This window comes from Thunnus albacares, chromosome 8 (assembly GCF_914725855.1).
Source record: "Thunnus albacares chromosome 8, fThuAlb1.1, whole genome shotgun sequence".
In the NCBI taxonomy this organism is placed as follows: domain Eukaryota; kingdom Metazoa; phylum Chordata; class Actinopteri; order Scombriformes; family Scombridae; genus Thunnus; species Thunnus albacares.
This window is the reverse complement of record NC_058113.1, coordinates 1,055,573-1,076,205: the sequence shown is the minus strand read 5'-3', so window position 1 is coordinate 1,076,205 and position 20,633 is coordinate 1,055,573. Positions and strand designations below refer to the sequence as shown.

Genomic DNA, 20,633 nt, shown 5'->3' with positions numbered 1-20,633 from the left:
TTGTGAACGTATTAATGTATTTTACATCTGTGATCATATGTTTTCTTGGTAAAAGCAGAGTTACAGACAGCTGGATGAAGTAGCTGCTGCTGGAGCTTCAGAAACAGCAGATACCTGCTCAGCCTCCTCATCAACACCTCTGACCCTCAGTAGTGGCCTTCACTCAGGCCTCTAATCCTCCAGGTCTGATGGCTCCGGGATGAGGATAACACACTGGGTGAGTACATAGTTTCAGTTCAGCACCATGCTTTTTCCACAGCTAATCGACACTGATGAGTGCCAGTAATCTCACTGGGTTGTGCATATTTTTTTACAGTCACCAGAGACCCAGCATAATCTGAGCCAAAAGCTTGTCTGTGGTCACAGCAAATGGATACGTCTATAACTGTGTGACATCATCAGGAGATCTGGGTCAATGGACCTGATGCTGCTAGTCAAGTAAATATGCACTTGTGTTTATTTCATAGTGCAATGTTACTTTGTCTATTTTTTTTTAGTTAAGTAATGTTTATTTTGCTTGCCTCTTTTTTTTTTTTAATTTTTAACCACCCCACTTCCATTCCCCCAGCCCCAACAGCAATGTTTACTGTTGCCATGGGAACCAATGCCGGTTTAGTAGCTTAGTTTAGTGTAATCTACATATTAACAATGAACAATAAAACTACAATACGACATTTCTAAACCAAAACAACTATCAGCACCAACAACCATTCTATCAAAGATCTTAACCAGGATTCTGTCACTTGTCATATCTTACTACAGTTAACGTAGCCTCACTGAAACAATGTAACTGAACTAAAAACGGTGCAGTTCAGCACAGACATTACAACTACATTAGTAAGAGTACAGTACTAATAAGATGTGAAGTGCTTTGTGACTTTTACCCACCTGAAAGAGTAAATGACAAATATAAAGGATGAGGTGGCTGATAACTGCTAACTGAAGAAGCAGCCAAGCCACCACTTTAGAGAGCTGAACGTTGCCCACAAGGTCCTCGTGCCTTTCATACTCAAACAGAAATGTATACGACAGTGTGAGCTAGATAATATACATAGAACAAATAAACACACACTAATACTCACTGTATGATGTTAACATAAAACAATGAATGCACGTTACTTATCGCTGAAAAAAAACAAAAACAAAAAACAGCTCATAGAAAGACTGCGTGCTCTTACTTTGAAATACGGAAATGACATCATTAGCAGGCGATCACATGCTATCCGAAAATGGCCGAGTGATACGAGTGGATTTTCGTTCGGACTGGCGGAAAATTTGTTTCAAAACTCTGTGTGTGTAAAAAGCAAATCCACACACGTAGAACTGAGATCCACAAGTGTTTTTTCGATTCACATATAAAAATTGAGTTCACAAATGACTGTTGGAAAGCTGTAAATGTTAGGAAGATATTTACAAATGCTTTTCCTTTATTTGCAAATTAATTTAATGTATTCACAGATATTTTTTTTTATTTGTGGAATTTGTTTGTGTATTTGCAGATCCATTTTATATTTGCAAAATATTTTTCGGAGTTTACAGATCTTTTTTTGTATTTGTGGAAGGTGTTCACACAAATCATTATGAAACAAATCTATCTCCATACGTAACCATCACTGGTTTAAATGAGTGGACTGAGTATTCATATTATTGATATGGTGTATTATTTTGTCTTTGTCAAAGTGATTTTGTTATTGCTGAAGCAGTGAATAATGGACTATTTTAAGGTTGAAGTGTGTTGTGAAGTGATAATATTGAACAGGATATTGTTCTAATATAACCTATTACCTATAGTAGGGTGCACCCAAACAGAAAAGTAGTTGAAAAGAACTCAGTGGTTCAAAACCAAACAAATAATTTGTTGCTGAATTGAAACTGAGGTATCTTCATGAAATTTAACCATACACTGAACTTAAGGTTATTTAATTTATTTTGTTTATTTTCAAAAACAATACAAGGTACCAGTTCACAGCTCCTTGTCTCATGTGGTGATTGAATATTGCAAATAGTCATTTCTGCCTCCTGTTCAAATCTGGTATCCTCTGATTCTGGTCCAAAATTATTGTAATCCTTATGAACTAGTAGTGTTAGGAGCCATGTGCTAGACCTGGTAAAAGCTCCTATGACTCCTTGAACTGGTCTCATCTTCAGTCCATCAGAACAACATGGTGAGGAATGAAGAGAGAGACCATTTTCTGATCAATAACTAAATTATGGACTGAACTAAAAGCGTAAATGACATTTGGGGTCATTTGAACCAGGAGAAAGGACCAGATAATAACACGTGGACAGAAAACCCCCTTTTCTTATCTAAACAGACTCAAACCATGAAACTCTCACATTCCTGCAGGACATTCATGGAGTCTCTTGAAATCTGAGCCAAATCTGAATTTGTGTGAATTAAATATCTAATTATTATGGAAATTATGTAATGTTGTTTGTATTGTAAATACACAAAGAATGGTATAATTTTGACTGTGTGATAATCTAGTGAGGAGATATTAATTTTTGATTTTATTACATTTTTACAACATGTGACACTACTACCCTCTAGTGATGAGATTTTGAATTTCTTTGTTAAGACTTCATGAATGTTTATATGATAACTATGCAATGGCATTTTAATATCAACTAAGTGTTTAACTTTTGATCTATTAACCTCATAGACAATTATATTTTAATAGTTAAATTAGGTAAGTAGTTGTATTGAATGAATGAAGTTTCTTGGAATTTCAGGTTGAACGTTTTCTTTTATTATGAAACAATAGTCTTGTTGAATGTTTTTATATTATGAAGCAAGAGTTATGTTGAATTTATCTGAAATTATGTTTCTGAAAGTTTAATCTAATTACATAAGTATTGCTTAACTTTTTGGTTTTTGGTTTGAGAAAGTTGAATCAATTAAGGTTGGATGTCTAAAAATCATGAGAAGTGTCACTATGAATGTTAATGTTTGGTATGTTGATAGAAAGATTGACTTATGAAATGAATGCATAATGCTGAGCTGTTTTCTGAATGGTTTTACAATATATGGTACAAGGTGACATGAAGTATTCAGTGACTCTGAAGTGTGAATTTTGCAACTTAATTCACCAGTGTAAGAAAAGTTATTTGCTATCTCAAGTCGGCCACACTTTAAGAGTTCCCCTGAAACAAAGAAATGGAATATTCATCAACAATTCAACACAAATACATTTAAAACGCACCCAAGACTCCACCTATCTTGTTCAAAATGATAAAAATAGAATCTCCCTCTGAGCTGGTCTCCACAAACTCATGAGCCAAGACACAATTCTTCTATTAAGACATTGCTTTTCTTTGTTTTTTGACCAAGTATTTTAATCTTCTAGTGAAACAATTTCAGTTTGTTTTAATTTTACTTGTAAGATTAAGTCTCGTTCATCCACTTAATTTTGAAGTCTACACTTCCACTGAATAAGGATTTGAGTGTAGTCAGATTCAACTTTATTCAGCACTCAACTAAGATACAAGAAGCCAGCCAAAGCCTGAATTCTCCATTCAAACTGAAATGTTGCTTGGAAGCAGATAGTGACGCTTGAAACTGCATTCTGCCTTCTTGCTGAGAGCAGTACAGCAAACTGGAAGTTAAGCCAACCTAAAGACTCTTTCCAGAGCAGTCTGAACACAGCTTGACTCTGACAAGACATAACATGGCTTTGTAAGCAAGGCTTGATGTTGAATAACGTTAAAATTAAAAGATTATTTCTTTAGAGAAGTTGAATTAGCTTTCCTTTAGCATTTCTCACTGCAATACGTTAGCCTTGAGTCACACACTTTGAGATACTATTTCTCAATAATTTTCTTTATTTTATTTTAGTATCATTTATAAGCCTTATTATTCTTTTTGTTTATATCATATGGTTTATCTTGTAACGTCAAGATGTTTAGCTATTAATAAATGTCTTCATTTATCCTAAGGAGTTGTCGTCATTTTCTTTGAGTAAACAGAGGTCACTTCTTGGACAACAATTTCCAGTTATGAGACTGATTAATTGACCAAATTGAGAATTGAATTCAAGGTTTAATGTTTCCTCTGGACATTAAAAATGAAGGAGGTGGTGCCCAGATGAGGTTAATAAAAGTATTAATATTCCACATGGTGGTGTGATATGATGAGCCATGACAAGATTGTACATTATAAAATTATATGATATAACTTAAATTATACAAAAAACAATTTATAAAACATAACACCTGCAGATTAATATCCACAAGATAATGACGGCAAACAGTAACTAGATTTGGTTCAGGCCTTATAAAGACAGTGTTCCCTCTACTCTCAGTAGCATTAGTGGGGGTTCAAACCAGAGACACTGTTTGTGTGGTCCTCTGAGTGCAAGGCTGAGGAAAATGACCAGTATCCAAGCTAAAGAGGCCAAGGTTTATACAAGATAAGACACTCAAATGTGTTCAAACTGATATGTAGATCCAGACATTCCATTAGATCACCACATACTGTATGACACAGTGCTGGAAACAGGCTTTATTTATCAAGATAACACCAGCAGTGAGGTACTTACAAAGGTGCCTTACAAAATTAACAAGTGCACAAAATAATATTTTGCTTAGATGTTATGACCTACTGTGTCAATCAGTCACTCATTTATCTACCTTGTTGTCATATTATGTCAGTTTCAGATAATGTGAATAGCTTAACAGTTTATGTCTATGCACATTTTCCTAAAACCGATTATTATTATAAATGCATATTATTATATTTCTGCAGTTAATTATTATTAGAATTATTAATTGCAGAAATATACACAACATTCTGCAAATGTCTATTGTTACACCCATGGACAGTAGGGGTGTGATAAAGGTTACAATATTGTAACCTTAGTATTATTAACTCAGGCAGAGCCCTCAACTGGATTCTATGGGTAATACTCTCCTCCAATCACATGCACATATTCCTCCACTGAAATTTGCATAAATGTAGCCAGCCAAGCAGAGTGTGTATACCCGAATATGTGTGGAGCCCACAGTATATAAGGCAGCAAGACCACTCTACAGCGAGTGGTGTAAGAGTGGCAGGGACCCTAGGTGGAGGGCCCCGCCTGTGCTACTAGAACTAGGGTTACAATATTGTAACTTTCACTCTATCTCATACAGGCTCCACCCTCCACTGGACTCCATGGGTACAGTGGGTGGAGCCCGATGAATGAATGCCCAGTTGCGACATGACATCAGACCCAGCTTCACTGATCCTGACCAGCTAAAGTTTAGTCGCCACAGCCCACCTACTTCTTGTAACCCAGGCCACCTTGGCAGAGAAGTAGGAGGCCCCAGCCAACCCAATTAGTATGCAACTGAAATGGATGGACAAGCAACAGCACCCCTTTCACTGGTCCTGAGTCGTTCCAGTGAGCACAGAAAAGAGTCCGACAGGTCCAAGAGATAGAACATATATGAACATATGAACAGACAGGGCATAGACCATGATACTGCCGTGCATATTTCCTCAACACTCATATCACTAAACAAGGCCACCAACACTGACATGCTGCGTGTGTGTGTGCATGGACCACAGTGGGAGGGTCTCTTACCACCTGCCTATAGGCTTGGAAGATGCACTTACAAAGCCACCTAGCAAAGTGTTTCCTGGATAGGGCTTTACCACCCACACTGTTCTGCTCACTGCTCTGTGCATCTGATGGGGGCTGTGCATTAAACATAGTATGCCAACACACGAATTAAGCAGATGCAATTTTGCCTCCCTGTACCCTGCATGGAGTGGCAGCCTAAATGCATTAAGCTGAATAACCCTTAACCTGAAAGGTAACAAAGGAGGGACTTGGTCTAAAAGGAACTCCACTGTGGTCACCACAAAGCAGCATGCAGCTGGGGTAAACCGACAGGACGTTTAGCTCACACACTCTCTTAGCTGAGGTCAGAGCAACCAGCAAAGCTGTCTTGAATGACAATGCCTTCAGAGTGGAGCGCACCAGAGACTAATGAGGAACCTTCGCCAGAGCCTTAAGCACCAGTGGCAGTTTCCACTGGGGGGTAGAGGCACACATCACGGGGCATTGCCCCCTGACCCCTTGCATATGTGGAAACACGTTCACCCCCAAGGGTGGTTCATCTTACGGCATCAGAGAGAACCACAGTGGGCAGTGGGTGTTGCGCTGGTTGGCGAACAGATCCACTTCCACCTCCCCAAATCTCCTTCACCACCTCAGTCTGAAGCCTCCACTTGTCTGGCAGGTGTCCGCCCCACAACATGAGGCCAGCCCCCTGTTTGCCAGCCCCTGGAGAGTATTCAACAACAGATGCTCCGAGATTCACATCCACAGGTACTCTGCCATCTTAAACAGGGCAGCAGACCAAACTCCGCCCTGCCTGTTGATGTAGACCATCGTGGTGCAGTTGTTGGTCCTCACCAACACATACAGACGGGTGACAAATTAAAGGAAAGGGGATCTGGTGGCTCTTTTATGCTGTGGGAGGCATTTTGCTGGCATGGTTTGGGTCCACTTGTCCCCTTAGAGGAAAGGGTCACTGTAAGTCAATACAAAGTTGTTCTGAGTCATCACCTTTATCCTGTGATGAAACATTTCTATCCTGATGGGAATGGTCTCTTCCAGGATGACAATGCCCCCATCCATGGGGCACAAGGAGTCACTGAATGGTTTGATGAGTATGAAAAGGATGTGAATCATATGCTATGGCCCACAGTCACCAGATATCAACCCAACTGAACACCTATGGGAGCTTTTGGCCCAATTTTGGATTTTGGCCATTCAGAACAACTATAAACACATTTGATTTCTGACTGGTCAGACAGCACATCTGAACCAGAACCAGTTCTGACAGAGAAAATTGTGGTTAAAAAGTATTGCAGTAAAAGTGGTTTGGTCCCTCTGACTGATATATTATTATATATGACATAATTATACTATTAATACTGAAGCATCAAGGTTAGAGCAGCATGTTACTGTTGTAGCTACTGGAGGTGGAGCTAGTTTCAAGTACTTTATATACAGTTAGACCATAAATCCTTGAGACTTTACAAGAAATGGAAAGGTTGTTTTCCTTTTCCACTGTAGCACAACTAAACTGTTGTTTTAATAATAGTTATGACCAATTAATTAATCCATTGTTGGATGTTTACATTTTTCAAAATGAAGGACAAAAATATCATTTTCTACCTTTCTTTTTAACTCACATATATATATGTGTGTGTGTGTGTGTGTGTGTGTGTGTGTGTGTGAGTGAGTGTGTGTGTGTGTGCGCGCGCGCGCGTATGTATAAATTGTGAGTTTTACTTTTTGTGTTATGTTGTGTTGTGTTTATTTTATAGGTTATTGTTGCTTTACCCATACCGCTCCCTGGATTTAGCCAATCGCAGTCATTCCCGTGCAGTCTGACACTCTCGCGTGATTTCTTCAAGCTGTCATGGCTACTGTGAGGAAGCTACAGAAGTGTGTCATTTCTCCAACGGGGAAACATTCCGCCTCCGTAATCTTCCTGCATGGCTCAGGTGCTCCATAACGTCTCATTTATTGGGGGTTTTCTGGTGATTGTGTCGTAATTTCGCTTATTGACTAAAACGCTGCTTCCTGCAGTTTGTCATGCGTTTTCTCCTGCGCTTTTACTGACTTTATGACCGCTAGTTTAAAAGAAGCTGTACACTGACTTCTTCGGTCCTATGCTGTTCAATTCACTGTGAGAGTAGAAGATGTATATCAGAAGTCAAGTGCCATTTAATGGCGGGACGTTTCCTCTTCGTACTGAAACTCATTTTAAAGTGATTAAAACACCACCAGTCCCCTCTGATATGGAGTTCATGTTACGTTAATTTATTGTTAACATGATGTGATGAGTGTGGTCATTATGGAAACCCTCACTGCAGCACAACTGTATTGTTCTGTATAAAGAAAATGCATCCATCCTCAGAGTCATCAGTTTTAGTGAAACACTTAGCTTACATGTATAATTGTGCAAAATGGCAGCATAAAATAGTTCACATGGAAATACACAGAGTCACAGTCAGCAAGCCCATATAAAATCTGAAAAAGATTGAAGACCTGATAGACATAACAGAAATGATAGCCTTGCACATTTTAAACAATTATATTCCTCATCACGTATGTTTTGAATGTTATGTTTTTAGTTAAGTTGTCATCCTGGTGCATGATATATAAAAGTAGCTATGCCAAAATCCAGAATGAAAGCAGAGTGTTTCAAGCTTCCTCTACATCTGTAGCTATGTACAGATGTGAGGTTTTGCCCATAACACCCATAGAGACCCTCAACATGTTTTGGGTGAAGGCTTGATCTATCTATTTGATTCTATCAGTATGATTCAGTAAAAGAGTCTCTGAGTTTCTGCATAGTATGTAACATCTGCTTGATATGCATGTTATAATGATCTCTTGAGTTATACACTTTTTGACTGGGGATACATGAAGAATGATGTCATGAACTCACATTGTGTTAAGGCGTGATCATAGGAAGGTCCTGCACCAAGGAGCACCTGGGAATTGCATTACATACAAGAAGGAAACACTCAAAATTCACTATTAACACAAACAGACGAGGAGCTGTTACCTGACCAGGATGTTAAAGGATAAGGCTGGTGGTTTTTTATATTTTGTGTTTATTGTCAACAAATCTCATTAGCAGAGCTAAACCAACAATCAACTCATCCTACTTACAAGTAGGCCTAATGTGTGGGTATATCTTATTCCTCTGTGCGATAGAGCTCCATAGAGCCCCGAATGGTGTGGCCACGTTTGGAAATGGCTCCAAAGACATAATAACATTCACATTTTCACAGTCCATATCCTTTAGCCTAAATGGGGAGTTATTTGGTGAGAGAGTAGACCCTTTTCACAATAGACATTTGAGTATTGAAAATTAATTGAAAGTGGAAAGAATGATATTATTTACGTTATTCCTCCCATTATTCTGCTGTCATACAGAATATTCTGTGTTCCACCAAGAAATATAAATCTTTAACTGTATTTAAACACAAATACTTTTAACAGTGGCAACACTTAACTGTGGTATAGAAATATCTTTATTATTTAATTAGTGTTGTTGTGTGAACGTTCCTATGAAAGCCCAGTATTCATATTCAGTGTTGCAGATAGAGCTGCGATCATATCAACTGTGTAAGGATTTTTAAATACCTTCTGCTTTAATGGAGATGTTGGTCTCGGCAGTACATTGCATAAAACATTTAATAAGGGCACAACAGTGTCAAACATGCCTGTTTTGGTACATCAAGTTGAGTATAAAAATAACTAAAACAAATAATATATCATCTTCCAGGATTCACATACAGTATCATCATGCAGTCTTTATGGTTGAATGAACAGTCCAGAACTGTGACTGTGTTTTCTGTCCATGTGTAGGTGACACTGGGCAAGGATTAAGAGCCTGGGTCCGAGATGTGATTGTACCAGATCTGGCCTTCGCCCACATCAGAGTTATTTACCCTACAGCTCCAGCTAGGTAGGTCTGCAGCTGGTTCACATTACATTTACATTTGACATTTAGCCATTTGGCAGACGCTTTTATCCAAAGCAACTTACAAGCGAGGCAAGACAATCAAGTGTTAGAGGACAGTGACTTGTGGAGCAACATTTGTCTAGAACTAATATCCATATGTTTTGGTTTTATAATCAAATCCCTTTTCTGAGAATAATGTGACAATATTTTTAAAGCAATTATGTGAGGCAATGATGTGGAAGTGTTGACCAAACAGGTTGAGGTATTCATGAGGTGTTCATTTACTGAAATGGAACATTTAGATACGCTCATAAAATTGTCACTAAACATGCAAACTGCATTCTGTTTAATACTCTCTGCTTTGAATGAACAGATGTTCCTTGTTGTGGTATTTTCCATTGGTGTAGAGGGAAAACATGCCACCTAACACTACACTTAATGTATTCACTAAATAAGTTTGCCTGTAGTACTGCAGTATGAATTACCATTGAACTGTAGTCATGTAGCTGACCTCTGACCCCTGTCTTAATGCCATCAGGCCATACACACCCATGCGTGGGGCTCTGTCTACTGTCTGGTTTGACCGTCACAAGATCTCACGGGACTGTCCAGAGCACCTAGAGTCCATAGATGCCATGTGCAGCACCTTAGGGTCCATCATTCAGGATGAGGTCAACGCAGGGATTCCCAAACACAGGATGATCATCGGTAGGACTCTGGTTTTGTCTGCTACATGTTAAAGTCTGAAAATCTTCTCTTCTATATGCAAAAATGTATCCAATGAAATGTGATTTTGGGTGACAAGCTAAGTGCACCCATCATAAAAAAACACACCCATAGTAGCTAGCAGAGCAGTATCACAGGGGGAAGTGTGTGTTTGGATATCAGTATATCAGTAAGCAAAACCTTGTTTTCATTTCTAAAAGAATGTGGCTTAGGTTTCATTTATTCATTTCTTTCTTCTCGTCTTCCTCCTGATATAACAGCTGAGGGAGGTGTATTTGGAGGCCATGAATCTCACTGTATGTGCTCAGTCATGATGGTCCAGTTAGCGGTCCAATCAAATCTCAAGGATTTGAATCCCTACTGTGATATTACACCAACCGTATATTCTGTTTAACTGTGAGATACATCACAGTACAGAAGCTAAAGACACCATAACTTAAATTTCACTAGAGAACTAATCTTCATCAGGTTTGATTATATTTGACTGACAGTGGCTGAACAACCCACCTACTGTCATCACATTCAAATGTTGCTAAATCCTGATTGGGGCATGGAAGTATGTGACGCCACCTTTTCAGAACTATGCCCTGCCCACCTCAAACCGGTGAGAAGAGCTCGAAGGGGAAAAAAAGGAAATGCAGAAATGTTTAATGTGAAATAACCAAAACTTGTCTCATGTAGGACTACGTCAGTCATAGTAAGAAGCTGATTGAGAAAATAAGTTTTCATGGCCTTAAAGGATAGGTTTGGGTTTTTTCAAGTCTGTCTTAGTACAATACTGATGTGCCATTATGTACGTTGAAATAGGTCATGATCGCTATAACAATTCCTACTCTCCATACTGACCCTGAAGGTATTCCACCAGAAGGTGAATACACTCAAAGAGATGAAGGCCAAAATCAAAAGACCTGGTTTTGTGTATAAAACAGCGTCCAACGTTCAGCTGAAACTAATATGAAGCTTGAGAATCTTAGTAGTCTATTTAGTAGGAAATACCCTCTTTTTGGTTCCCTGGAAGGAAGTTCCTTGGCGAGCTCCAGCAGCAAGATACAATCTGTTAGTTGCATGTAGGTTTGCTGGAATTATTACTCACATGTTACCAACAGTGAAGAAGAAACACATTATTACTCTGTAGTTATGATGGACTGTGAATTTGAGGAGGAATTTTCCAGTCAAATACTTTCAGAGTACTATGGAGAGTAGGAATTGTTACATTGTTCGAGACCTATTTCCATGTACATAATGGCATGTCAGTATTGTATTAAAACCCAAACCTATCTTGTAAAGAAAAGCAGCAATTTGATCACATTCACTTCCCAGATAGGCACAACCTGGCAACTGTACCCTGACTACTACAACTCACACCACACTCTGACACGACTGTTTGGGTGAAACAAACAGTATACATGTTAATCATTGAGCTTTAGAGATGTTACCCACTGCTTCCAGTCTTTATGCTAAGCTAGGCTAAACATATTCTGATTGCAGCTCTGCTCCCAACACAGACATGAGACTGATATCCAGCTTCTCATCACTCTCTTAGAAAGGAAGAGAATATGTTGGGATGTCCTGATCACGTTCTTCTGGCTTTAATACTGAGTCTGATCTGATGCTTATATTTACATAGCAGCAAAAGAGATGCAGAGTTGTTTGTTGTTATCTGACACATTAAAATGACAGGTGCAGCCCCTCTGACTTTGAGCAAGGTTGTGGTTCAAAACTATTAAATATAAGATCTGACATGAATGAAAGCTGAACTGGAGAAGTGTGATGCAGTCCCCTAGAGAGAAGACGTCTCACTCTGTTGGAGTTTTTGGAACTTCAGAAACACTTTTCAAAAGTGTTTTTCCCCATTCTATATTCCCATTTCAAGTTTTCTTTAAAGGATATCATCAATATTACTGAACACAGAAATTCAGCATCTCCCCTGGATAATGTAACATTATAACCCTACAGATTTATATCCTGACCACCAGTTTACATCATTTCAATTTTGTTTCTGAGAAATAATGTTTTTCTGTGATTTTGGTGGACAGCTAAGAATACCGAATACCCATGAGTCTCGGCCACGGTTGCTATGGAAGGAGAAGCCATGGGCACGAATCAGAGGGTAATGAATTCTAAACGCTTTGTCGCAGAAGTTGTAAACAAAACGTATCGTCATATTTGCTGAATTTACTCAAAAGTTAGCTGGAAATGATTGACTCTGTAAATTGTAAAATCAGTTTTCTCAACATTGTAATCTTTAGCTTCTGCCTGCTGTTAGCGACGCATGTGACCCAAATTTTAAGCTCTGTGATTGGCTGTTTCTTGCTGAAATTCATCTTGGGACTAGTAGTTAACTTCTACCAGGAATCAGAGTATAATGACTACTAAATGCTTCATTGTTGCAGTTATAAACAAAATGTGACACCATAGTTCCTGAATTCACTTAAAAGTGAGCCAGAAATTAAAAGTAAACTGATTCATACTGCAGACCAATTTTCTCAACATCATAATCTTTAACTTCTGTCTACTGTTAGCGACAAACTTTACAGAGATTTAAGTTTTGCTATCGGATGCTTCTTGTTAAAATGCACCATGGGAGTCGTTGTTTATTACTGAGAATTTCACAAATCTTTTTATTTTGCCAACTAGGACGTCAGAATTCAGTCACCTGCCCTGATGTGCCAAACTTATTCTTCACATTCACACATGCTATTTTTTATTCACATATATAAGTGAAATGCTGCATTATAGGCTGTTGTGAAGGAGACTAGCAGCAACACTAGCTGGCTGAGGTAACACACTAGAGTAATGGATACCTACCTAATAAATGTATTTCCCAAATGTTGAACTATTCCTTAAATAGATCCTTAGACAACAGTATGTTTGTACTGTAATAAAATAGAAACACAATAAATATCAAATCTAACATGTCCATTGTATCAGATGTGGACAACAGTAACTAACCAAGCACTGTTTGGAATGGAGCGCCCATGTCAGCAGCTCCCTGATTCCTTGTGTGTAGGACAGTGAGGGTGCCATCTGTCAGCCTTCCACTCCCTCTCTGTCTCTGTTTTCTCACTCCCTTTCTCTCTCACTGTATCCTTTTTCCTCTGTATTCTCCTCTCGTCCTCCCCTCCACACACACACACACACACACACACACACACACACACACACACCTCAGTCCATCTCAGCCTGGCTGTTCCTCACTCCCTCTGTCATGATATAAAATGAAGAATGCAACTCATCAGGTTACCATGTTCTTTCATATGCTGCCAACAGAAAATAAAAAAGGCTTTTCAGGGGGGGGATTCTCAGGTCCTGAAAAGCTTTTTGCCTCAAATATTCTGCTTATCAAGTTAACATATAAATAACAATGAAATGAAACCACTCGGATCAAGTACTATAAACATAATGGCTGAAGCAAGGTAAGAGTTCCCACAGGAAACATATGGGAGGCCATCGAGTGTTTTAATGTCAGCGAGTGATGGCTGCACATGAAAGGAGAAACCGCTGAGAGCAGTGGGAAAAGGGTTAACCTCCGAGCCCTGAATGTATAACTATATAGGAACAGTTTGGAGGGGTGAGAAGATTGTGTGAAAGACTCAGTGTCGAGGGCCAGAAAAGCCCCTAAACTCAACTCCAGAGAAAGTGAGTGAAAAAACACATGCTCCTGGGAAACTGCTGAAATATTATCTTACTAAATCATAACATTTTGTCATCAACTATAAATACTCAGTGGAGTCACTCGGCAGCGCTGCAGAAACGAAGCGCCGTGTACCCAGAGTCCACTTCCCGGGCTGACGGACTGACAAGTGCCAGAAGTTTCCATGGAAAAGGTTTTTGAGGAGGCCGGCCGCAGGCGGCTATGTTTCAGTGTGCAGAGAAGGAATCTTATACACACACTGCAGACTAGTTCAGCTAAATATGTTAAACACATGTTGATAACAAGTAGATTCACGTCTTTTCTCATCATTTTACAGCTCATTCTTATTTTACATTGCAAGTTGTAGTTTTTGGTCCTTCTTTTATTATACATTACAAACTTTTGAGGCTGATATCAATATTTAAAACATTAAAACAGTTTTTTAGCTGATATTAATTTTTTTTTATTTGGTCATTTAGGAATTGTGGAAGAAATGTCTTGAGTGGGAAATTTGACATTACACCCTAACCCTTATGTTAACATGCTAACACACTGTAATGTTTTTCAAGTCTGTCTTAAAACAGCAGTCAGGAGCCCAAATGAACATTGCAACAGTTTTTTCTTGCTGTAATCATTCCTCTTGTTCATACTGACCATTAGAAGATCCCTTCATAATGACCTTACAATGGAAGTGTCCAATGTGGGCACCTGATTTCAACAATTATTGAAAAATGTTTCAACAGGCAGTGAACGACAGCAACACAACAAACCATCACTGCACACAATATTTTTGATGCCATTTGAGATTGATCTTATTTCAATAAGTACAATAATATCATATATTTTTTTGCCAATATAACCATACTATAAAATGTCTCCCTATTTAGCCCCTATTTAGCATTTGTAAGCAGTATGCAAACAATTACAAAGTAGTTTATAATACATTTTAATATAATTATAAGCAGATATAAGGACGTTTTAAGTCTTTATTAATGTACAGTATTTGTCAGCAATTATAACTTCTCTTATGATGAGATATTTTATATTATTACAACTGTGTTTTACTATATTGTCATTCATTATCTGTTGTTACAACAGCAAACACTTGCCCACAGAATGCCCACCAATCTTACACATCAGTTATCAGTTGAAGTATCACAGGGAGTTGTACTCAGCCTGTTATCTGATGTCTTTTGTGGCTCTGGAGGAGTTTTGTATATTCTGAGAAAAGAATCCTGATGATGTCATTGTGATGTTATTGGGGTTATCTCAGCTTGGGTTTGGAGAGCCCAAATGTTCATGGAAAGTTGTGCATTACAGAGTGGGAACATGGAGTTTGAAAGATGTGGTAGCTTAAAAGACAGGGAGGGTCTAATTAAAAGATTTGCATTGCATCGGAAATCAGTTGCATTATGGGAAATGTAGGATCCAGTGTTTTTGGAGCTTGACCCATACCAGGGACTAAAAGTCAGGATATCTCAGTGTATGCTGCTTCAGTTTTGACCACTCCTTATCCAAACAGCTGTATGAAAGTGCAGCACTACATAGTTTTACTTTTCTGTGTGTATTATTAATTTGCTTCTGCTACAACCCAGGTTTATCATTTAGGAATCAGATGTTATCTCCTTCACATGAATAGCTTTAAACAAGTACTGTATGTACACACACACAAACACTGGACACTACTAAACAGTGCAGTTTCATTAAACTTATACATGTCAGTTTCATTCTGGATTGGTCAGGCCAGGCATGTGAATTCCACCTTTCCTCCCTCTCTTCATCCCCCTCTTTTTTTTCAAACTTTCCCTCTTCCCTCAGCTCTCTGACAGGATGATGGGTACTTGCACACTTTCCCAGATGTACACAGTGTGCCCAGATGTGCCCAGATGTGTGAGATTAAGGACAGACTCATGAACGGCTGCTTATTCCAAGGCAAAAAAAGCTGATGATGTGGAACTGAGGAGTTCTATTCATCTTAATGTTTTTTTAAGTGAAGTATTTTCCACCTCTGACTGCATAAAGTGCCCTGAGTAAGCTCCTGTTACTCCTATGGAAATGAGTGTATTTACGTTGTGACTTTATATGCTTATTGTACTAATACATAGAAAGATTTTCCCAGGATCTCAGTTGATCTTTGTAGCTGATACAGCAATTGATCTCTTCTCTTTTTGTCCCTAATCAAAGGGGGATTCTCCATGGGCGGAGCCATGGCACTCCACCTGGGCAGTCGGTATCACCCTGACGTAGCTGGAGTTTTTGCACTGTCCAGCTTCCTCAACAAAGACTCTGTTGCTTTTCAGGTACAACAGCAGCCATCAATTTACTGTATGTTAAATCAATGGAAACTGTCATTTGTGAGTACATTAAAAGGATCCTACCGTGTTTTTGTGTCTTGTAGCCAGTTCACTACAAAGCGACCATATTTGACATTACTGCTGACAGTTTTTTTGGTTTCTTAAAGATATTAAAGATTATGCTGCACCTTTGATGAAATAATGAAATCAAACAGCGTGGATAAGTTTTGTGACTCTGTGTAACGAAGGCCGTGGAGGAGCGGATCCGAGGAGGACACTCCCTCCCTGAGTTGTTCCAGTGTCATGGGACCAGTGATGACCTGGTGCTTCATCAGTGGGGAGAGGACACGTCAGTGCTGCTGAGGAAGGCAGGGATGACCACCACCTTCCACTCCTTCTCAGGTCTCTACCACCAGCTCTCCCAGCCTGAGATGGAGCTGCTGAGAAGCTGGATTCTCCGCAAGCTCCCCCCCACCACCTCCTCTTGACTCACTCAACCTCATCTGACTCACAGTGTACTGTCTTTCATTTTATCAATAAATAGAACTTTGATCTTAGCTTTCTGTTTGCTGCCACTCCTTGGAAAATCCATGTTAAAGGGTTAATTCACCCAAATTACACACATTACCCATTACCTGGACAAATAAAACCAAGACTAATAATAATAATATATTCTTGTAACTTTGGTGATCTTACTCTTGACCCTGTATCACACACCTAAACAACAACAACAACAATATAGGAGGCAAATCAGTTGTTTCATAGTAAATAGTGAATCCCATTCCCTTTATGTTAATTTGAAAAACCTGGTCCTGCTCTTTTTAAGATAAATAAACATACTGAAATGGTATTAAATCACAAGCTAACTGAACAGTTATAACAAATGTAGCCTGTTAACTTACTGTCAATATACAGCCTGTATATTGTTGGATAATTTAAGCCAAATAACAGAGTGATTGAAATTCCTCAATTCCTGGTGGTGCATGAGTAAAAACACTCCCCTCTGCCATCAGCAGCAGTAACAGACAGTGGGTGTCCCTTCATTTGGCAGTGTTGTCAGGTGGGATATCACACAGGGAGACAAGGGGGAAATGCAAAAAATGTTTGGCTTTATTTTACAGGTCTATAACTTAATGGAAAGCATTATGTAATTTAGTAGTAAATATGGTGAAAACAGAGGGAATGTAAAGAGAGTTTAGTTGTGTTGAGTTTATAAGCAGTTCCTGAAAGAACTGCTCCATTTAAACCCAAGTTTATTATTGGTAACTTTATTCACAATTTATGTTGAGTTGTATGTATGCATATAGACACATTTAATTTTTTGCATGTTCAGCCGATCTGCTGTGCTGTAGGAAAGTATAGGACCCTAACACTAAGTGTTCCCCAAACAATTAAAAAATTTACTTTTCTAAAGACTAATTACCGTAAATGATCTAATTTTAGACAGATATGACCGTTTTACTACTATTACTACTACTCGCTACTACTATGCATGCAAGGACTAGTTGGAGACAAAGGGCCAGATTAACACAGATGAAAGCAGAGCCCACTTTTCATTCATTCAGGTTTCTCTGTGTGTAATTATGGAATGATTAATTGAGGCATCAGCTCATTAAGCAGTCACTGTGTAGGACTGCCTTCACAAGGAGAGCTCAGTGAGGTTTGTCTTAGATCACAAGCTCAGAGTAGATTCACTGATGTAGTGATGCATTTACTGTTCCCCAAACTGCCTGAGAAATACTTCCTATTATTCACATACTCAACTGCTCTCACTCCGCCCCCACTTTATGCACGGTTCCAAATCTATTTTTACACTTCAACTCTAATTTTTCCACATGTGTAAACGCTCAATTTAAAACCCCTGGAGAAGGCATCTCACTACTTTAACATAAGTATTTCAACCACATAATAATTACTGCCATTCTTCCATCATTATAAAATATCTTATTTTCTATATTTAGTGGGGTTATCTACTAGCACAGGGCAGAAAACTACACAGGACTCATTGCTTGACAAAAGAAAATGTGACTGTAGTGGACTGTACCAACTTTTCTCTTTCAAACCACTCCATATCCTTCAACGTGACATTTCCTGATTGGCTGAGGTCCATTGCTGTTTGGCCATCGATATCCATCTCCCTCGTCCTGAGAAAAGTTTTAAGACATCCTTTCATGCTTTTGTTCTGAAGCTGTTTTTGGATCATAGATACATATTTCATCCAGGAGGATGACCGTGAGATGCGGCCAAAAGCTCTGAATAAAGCTATTAAGTGGAACTTGAGTTAAGTTTTAATACTATTTCCAAGGTCAAGAATGAACCTTTAGGTCTAAACTCTTCCTATTTTGTCATTTCATTTGGAGGACCTGCTGAAACCAACTGTTTGATCTCTTGCCCACTGTTCATCCTTCATGTAGCAAGGCCTGCACAATAGTTCAGGTAGCTCAAGTCACCACTCCACTCCACAGCCTTTATATGAAGAGGGACATAGCGAGGTGTGACATTGCCTGTTGGTTTGCTTTGGAGATGGTTTGAAGCCCAGAGTGGCAGTGTCACCTTTTCCACTTGGAGCCAGGACCTTCCAAATAGTGTGCAATGTTGCCTTTCATGCTCAGGAACCACCTTGGCCCAAGCTAATGCTAGCTTACTGGAATGCTGCACCCTTGGGTTTACATTAGCTACTTTATCTAAATTGTGCTAAGAGGGCAGGTATCATAATCAAGTAACATTAAACTTAGTGAAATATTGCAACAACAGTGCGACTTAGTGCACGTCCTGGAGCCGGGGAGTTGAGCCAATTGTCAATCACAGCTGTCTATCAGCATCCACACAGCAGACATCAAAGCTACTATAAGTCTTCAAATCTTATTAACAGAGCAATAATTTCCAAAATGACCACCAGCACACTTATCAGAGGGCCTGAATTTAGAGATTGAGACCATAATCAGTCAGTGATCAATAGTCAGTCATTTTCATTGAAAAAAAATGACTGACTTGGTATTTCTAGAGAGAAGTTGAAGCTTTTTGAATGGGAGTCAGTTGGAGCACCTAGCGGTGGCACTGTAAGGTACTTCCTCATTGGCTTCAACCTCAAGGTAGCTGACGCTTGCTTCGCTCACATGGTATGCTTCCTTCAATGTCCCATGTGTGTTTAAGCCATCAGTGCTCTGCTCACACTTTTGCCGCATGCCTGCTGCCATACCACTCACCAAGCTATGCTGCCACTGCTACTGCAGCTAGCTGCTGCCATTCATACAGCGTTTCAAAAGCCCCACCTTCAACCCCTCCACCTGTAGATTCTACCTTCTCCTAAAGAGGAAATTAGTACCATCACTCCCTGCTGTACTGAACTTATGTTTCCTTGTGGGGAGCGACAATGTCAGAACCTACATGCCTAAATCAGCTTTGTATACAGTAGTCTATATTCACATTAAATCTATTCCACGTGAGTTGGCTGACTGAAATATGTGAGTGAGTAGACGTGTGCTTTCTCACATATATGATATCTTGGTCATCCTCTTCCTACAGGGCTCCTTCTCAGAGACTGGCTGACTGTACAGGAGCAATGCAAAGGTACAGCATGATAGTAGTAAATGTCCTATGCAGCGCAATAAGTTAAGGTCATGTTCAGTGTTGAAAAGTAACTATTTACTCAAGTACTGAGGTATTTCATTTTCATCTGATGTTATTCCACTACAGGGAGAGATACTTGAATATATACGTTCTGTGTACATCGTCCATCTACAGTAATATAAAAACAGAAACAAGAATCTTATAGACATTTCTGTCTAGTATTTGTACTACCAGAAAACTAGTTCTTTTTCTCTGTCAGTGTTTCCTTTTTCAGTGTCAGTATCATTGTTTCTGGAAATGTGTTGACCATGTGTGTGGACTGAGGTCTGCTGTGTTTGCTCAGTAGCCCTGCTCCGTAACACACATTGCTTCATTAATGGTTATTGGAAGGAAGTGGTTAGAGATCCTTCCTCCTCTCATCCCCCTCATGTCTCTCTGTCTCATTGTGCTTGCGGTGGCCGGAATGTTTCCCCGGAGTTGCGGGTCGAGGTCATGACACAGGGAGATTATGAGCAAGCTGTAGTTCTGGGATGCCAAAAATAATGCAAACAGTGACAATGATTGAGGCGTCTTTAAGGGCCCAACAGCAAGTTAAACATCATCTGTCAGCGTTATTGCTCACCTCTGGAGCTTTGGAGGAAGGTTATTGATGAAGCAGTGACTGAGGAAACGGCCTGGATGTGAGGCACTGCTGTATGTTGCTGGCTTGGAGAGTTGCTTGTATTCACATTCCTGGACGTACACCACACCCCTCCCCTTTAATTAACTCCACTGTGTGCCCTGAGAGGCCACTTGAGATGGGAGGCAGGGTGGTGGAGGGATAGGAAGTGAGATACTGTAGGTGAATGAGGTCACTGATAGGAAGAGCATTGTTTGCATGTGTTTTCTCAAAATAAAATTACAAAGATAATAAAATATTACAGCAGAGGATT

General features: G+C 39.3%; 1 protein-coding gene across 1 annotated transcript; it reads left to right on the top strand.

The window, feature by feature from the left end:
• The first annotated feature begins 7,393 nt into the window (after window positions 1-7,393).
• Window positions 7,394-16,688, top strand: lyplal1 (lysophospholipase like 1). The gene is made up of 5 exons (XM_044359958.1): window positions 7,394-7,501; window positions 9,381-9,480; window positions 10,016-10,185; window positions 16,022-16,137; window positions 16,380-16,688. Exons 1-5 carry the CDS (start codon window positions 7,417-7,419, stop codon window positions 16,617-16,619), a joined length of 711 nt encoding a protein of 236 aa, XP_044215893.1. The 5' UTR covers window positions 7,394-7,416; the 3' UTR covers window positions 16,620-16,688.
• The last annotated feature ends 3,945 nt before the right edge of the window (window positions 16,689-20,633 follow it).

Excerpts from the sequence above, each read along its gene's own strand:
- lyplal1 (XM_044359958.1), top strand. The coding sequence starts at position 7,417 with ATGGCTACTGTGAGGAAGCTACAGAAGTGTGTCATTTCTCCAACGGGG. Across the intron at positions 9,481-10,015 it reads TACCCTACAGCTCCAGCTAG|GCCATACACACCCATGCGTG; the intron begins GTAGGTCTGCAG and ends TAATGCCATCAG. Across the intron at positions 10,186-16,021 it reads CAAACACAGGATGATCATCG|GGGGATTCTCCATGGGCGGA; the intron begins GTAGGACTCTGG and ends CCCTAATCAAAG.